Here is a 4,349-nt window from a genome sequence, read left to right as displayed (position 1 = left end):
CCCCAAACCAGTCACCACTCCCCTCCCTTCCCCTTCCATGTCCCGCAGGCCTGTGAGCCCTGTGGTTCCTACCTGCTACTGCCAACAACTCACAGCCCAAGCCCTGACCCTGGCCCACTCCCAGGCCAGAGCAGAACAGCTGGAAACCGCTTACAGCCCTGAACCCGGTCTGCCGTGTGCCTACTCCTGCTCACCCGTCCATGCTGAGCAGCGGCAGCAGCCAGACAAGCTGCTGCTTGGCATGGGGGAAAAGAGCCCTTCCCCTTCACTGCTGAGAAGTGCTCCTTGGTGTAGCTGCCTAGAGCCCGTGCTTAGACTGCCCTGCAGCTCCTCTCTGCCACTGTCACTGCTGCCTCTGCCCAGTTGAGGCAGTGGTAGCAGTGCAGAGGAGCCGCAGGGCAGCCTGGGTGTGGGTCCCAGGCGGCTGCAGCAAGAAGGGCCTGGCAGCGGTGAGGGGGAGGGGCTGCTTTTCCCCAGCACCAAGCAGCACTTTCTGCCCAGCTGCTGCTGCTTAACATGGGTGGGCGAGTCTGGAGCAGGCACAGGGTGGGCTGGGGTTGGGGCTGTGTGTCTTGGTTCTGGCTGCTCTGGAGCTGGTCCAGTCCACTCCTCTGGGCCAAGTCCAGAGCGGGCATGGGGCAGTTTGAGGTCAGGGCTGTGCGTGTGAGTCCCCACCAGTACCACAGGGCTGGGGCCAGCAACAGTGGCAGCCAGAAGGTGCCACCACTGCCTGGGCAGCCTAGAAAAGTAGTCCAGCTGTGGAGCTGCTCAAGCTCTGCTGTGTGCCCAGGGGGTGGCAGGCCAGGACGGTGCCTAGGCCAGGTAGGACCCAGGGACCTGCCACGGGAACCCCTGGTTTAAGTGTAGGTTGATGTTTGTTCAAATACGAGTGCTCAATTTTGTAAGCTCCTAGGAATGGGGTGGGAGGGAATTCTGTGCATTACTCATTAATACTAAACCACTCGTGCCTAGTTAGGGGGTATTTATTTGTGTGTGTACTTGGGTGGGGGGAGGGAATAGCATCTTGAGTCCTGAAGGGGTTGTTTGTAAAAGTATTGGATTGGAGTATCCATTTCTGTGATACCATAAGGGACATTTACAGTAGTTGAGGAATGCAGTAGCATTCTTAAGTGGAACAGCATGTGTCATGTGCCTTTGCCTCTACTCGAGGCAGAAGCATGTGCTGTATACACTTAGAGCAGGATTGGCTTACTTTTATTTTATTTTTCCCCAATTCTAATTGTCTTAAAAATGTGTCCAGATCCTGGTCTGCTCTGGATGAAATGTATGATTACATGAAGAGCCAAATCCTGTGGCCTTATTCAGGAGTCAGGACTACAGAAAGGGGTTGTCTTTTAGTGTTCCCTATCAAACAAGAAACTCAGAAAAGACATTCAGCATTACTAATTGACTTTTCTGTTTTCTGTTTCCTTCCTTCCACCTTTTCTGATGCTCCTGGCTCTCCCAGGTTTCTAAAGTCAACGGGATCACTCGGATGTCATCTCCGGGTGCAAATGCAGCCAGTGCCAAAAAGATGAGAGAAGTCAGACCTTCACCGCCCAAAACTGTGAAGTATACTGCAACAGTGACAAAGGGAACTGTCACGTACACCAAAGCCAAGAAAGAACTGGTCAAGGAAACCAAACTAACTCACCACAAACCCAGTTCACCTGTTAACCACACAATCTCAGGGAAAATAGAAAGTAGCAATGCAAAAACCCGCAAACAGGTGCTATCCCTTGGAGTGTCCAAGTCCAACGATACCGCTGTTAACAGTGTAAAGGTCAATGGCAAGTTGAACCAAAAGACATGCACTAAGGAGGTGGGGAGACAGTTGAGGGAGGGGCTTCGCAATTCTAAGAGGAGGCTGGAAGAGACGAATCAAATAGACAAAATACAGTCGCCCACCAAGAAGATCAAAGGGGCAATTAGCTTAACGGAAGCTGCAAGCAAAAAGGCAGTTGTGGAAAAGCCTTTGCTGAATGGACATGTAAAAAAGGAAGTGCCGGAGAAGAGTTTGGAAAGAAATAGGCCGAAAAGAGCCACTGCTGGAAAGAATACGCCAGGGAAACAAGCACACGGCAAAACTGAAAATGCCTCCTGTGAAAATCGTTCTACCTCTCATACTGAGTCCTTGCACAAACCACAAGAATCGACGGGAAAGCACGAAAAGGGCAGCAGTAAGTCTGGGTGGGGGATGCTGGGGGAGATTCCCATCCTCAGGCCCTCCGCCAAGGAGTTCCACGACCCGTTGATATACATTGAGTCAGTCCGAGCTCAGGTAGAGAAGTATGGGATGTGCAGGGTGATTCCTCCTCCAGACTGGAGACCTGAGTGCAAGCTGAACGACGAAATGCGGTTTGTGACGCAGATTCAGCACATACATAAGCTGGGCAAGCGCTGGGGACCCAATGTGCAGCGGTTGGCCTGTATCAAGAAGCACCTCAAATCTCAGGGCATTACCATGGACGAACTCCCACTCATAGGTAAGCACTGTTCTTCCACTGCCCCTTGCCCACAGTTTGTAGGCCATTGAGTGTTAAACTTTATGCTTCGTTTGCTTTTGGGATTTAAGCGAACCCTTGTGAAACTACAGGACACTAGAAACATCTGTGTTGTTTTTTTTTTTTTTTGAAGACCAGGTGCAGTGCAGGTGGTTGCAGTGCAGTCTTCTGTATAATGCTTCACACGGGCAGGTTAATCCCACCTTGAATTTTCATTGATTTTTTTTTTTTTTCAAAGCCTGGTTATGAGTATTCCCACTTACTCTTAAAAATAAGCATATTCTTAGCTTAATGTTGCACTGGAAGGTTTTAGGGGCTTCCCAAGGAGGTTTTCTGTTACAATTTATGTAGTGCTGCTAAACTGGAAAACAAATACTCCTTCCCTTCCCCAGATTTCCTTCCTTCAAAAGCATTTAACCAAGGGGGAGAGAAGTCTTTGAACTGACTTCTTTTTGGATATCTAGACACTTAAAAGCACACGTTTCCAGTGACCTGCAGACATTTAACAATCATTAAGTGTCAAGAATAGGTAGTTAAAATGTGGTTCGTTGCAAAATGGAGGTTTCATTATTTCTCTCAGCAGGTGGTTGCCTGAGCAAAAATCATTTATTTAAAAGAATTTGTGGTTTATGGTCTGCTGTCAAATATGACATGTGTGATAGAAATGTGACAGTGCTTTGTAAAGAACATTCATGCAAGTAAAGGAAAACAAACTATTGGATCGTAAGTGTGGCTTTTGATCTCTAACCAACTTCACATTTGCTGTCTGTAAGCAGCATTGAAAAATGAATACATTTATCTTTCAGTAAACACTTGTATATTTAACTTCTCACTGAGTTCAAGCTCATGGGATCTTAACATTGTAGCCTGAGGCATTAGTTTTGCCTTTGAGACATTATTCCCTCTGAGACTGCTATCTGTATTATTTTATTTAAAATGCACTTTTTTCCCCAGTTAGAGTCAAATTTCTGTTTGGTTTTCAACACATAAATAGAATAGTGGGGAAAAATAGAACCCTACAGAAATTGCAAGATAGATAATGAACCAAGAACTCCTCCATAATGTGTCGTTAAATATTACAATAGAATTTTGAGGAGGAATTGGGATCTATATTCTACTGTATTGTCTAGGCAGAAAAGTAATTTGACTGTAATGTTAAGATTGTAAAATCAAATATGCAACATTTTAGGGATTCCTAAAAGTTAAGATTACTCTGTCAGCACTACATCAACCCTTTTGTATACCTGTTGTACACTATGGATGTATATTAAAGTGAAGTTAAAACTGGCAATGGAAACAAGAGCTGTGTGTGTACAAGATGGCTAAGTTAAGACTCCTGGACCAGGGTTAACTCTTTGTTTCTTGATATTTTTTTGTGTGTGTGTGTGTGTGTGTGTGTGTGTGTGTGTGTCCCTGACCTCACAGCCTTCTGATTGCATTGATGGTATTTATTTACATTATCGTAAGCCTTAGGAGCTTTATTTATGCATCAGAACCTGGATGCTAGGTGCTGTATAATCAGAACAAAATAATACATCCAGTCTCATGGAGCTTATGCTCCAACTAACCTATTTGCATTTAAACATAACATATATAGGAAATTAAAATGATGCAGAAAGGGAGAAAAGAACCTGGAGATAATCAGCTCACACAGGTTAGAAACCCGTTGGCTTCAGTCTCGGATTTAAAATTATTTTCCAATAGTAGAGGTATATTCAAGGCTTGGCATTAAATGCATGCCTGAAAATTTAAGATTTTGTTTTAATGAGCCTGCTTGCTATGTGACTTTTACATTTTCCCACCCCTTCAAAAGAAGCTGTTTTTTTTTTTTTTTTTTTAAATAAA

General features: G+C 45.2%; 1 protein-coding gene across 2 annotated transcripts in view; it reads left to right on the top strand.

Moving 5' to 3' along the window:
- The window catches only part of JARID2 (jumonji and AT-rich interaction domain containing 2), a 410,278-nt gene that overhangs the window by 362,325 nt on the left and 43,604 nt on the right, over window positions 1–4,349 (top strand). For both annotated transcript variants that reach the window (XM_019523000.1, XM_019523003.1), the window contains one exon: window positions 1,469–2,486. In XM_019523000.1, coding sequence (XP_019378545.1) covers window positions 1,469–2,486 — 1,018 coding nt within the window. The remainder of the gene's footprint in view (window positions 1–1,468; window positions 2,487–4,349) is intronic.

Source organism: Gavialis gangeticus, unplaced genomic scaffold (genome assembly GCF_001723915.1).
Source record: "Gavialis gangeticus isolate Ggan-Ray unplaced genomic scaffold, GavGan_comp1, whole genome shotgun sequence".
NCBI classification, from domain to species: Eukaryota; Metazoa; Chordata; order Crocodylia; family Gavialidae; genus Gavialis; species Gavialis gangeticus.
This window is presented reverse-complemented; position numbering and strand designations above follow the sequence as displayed.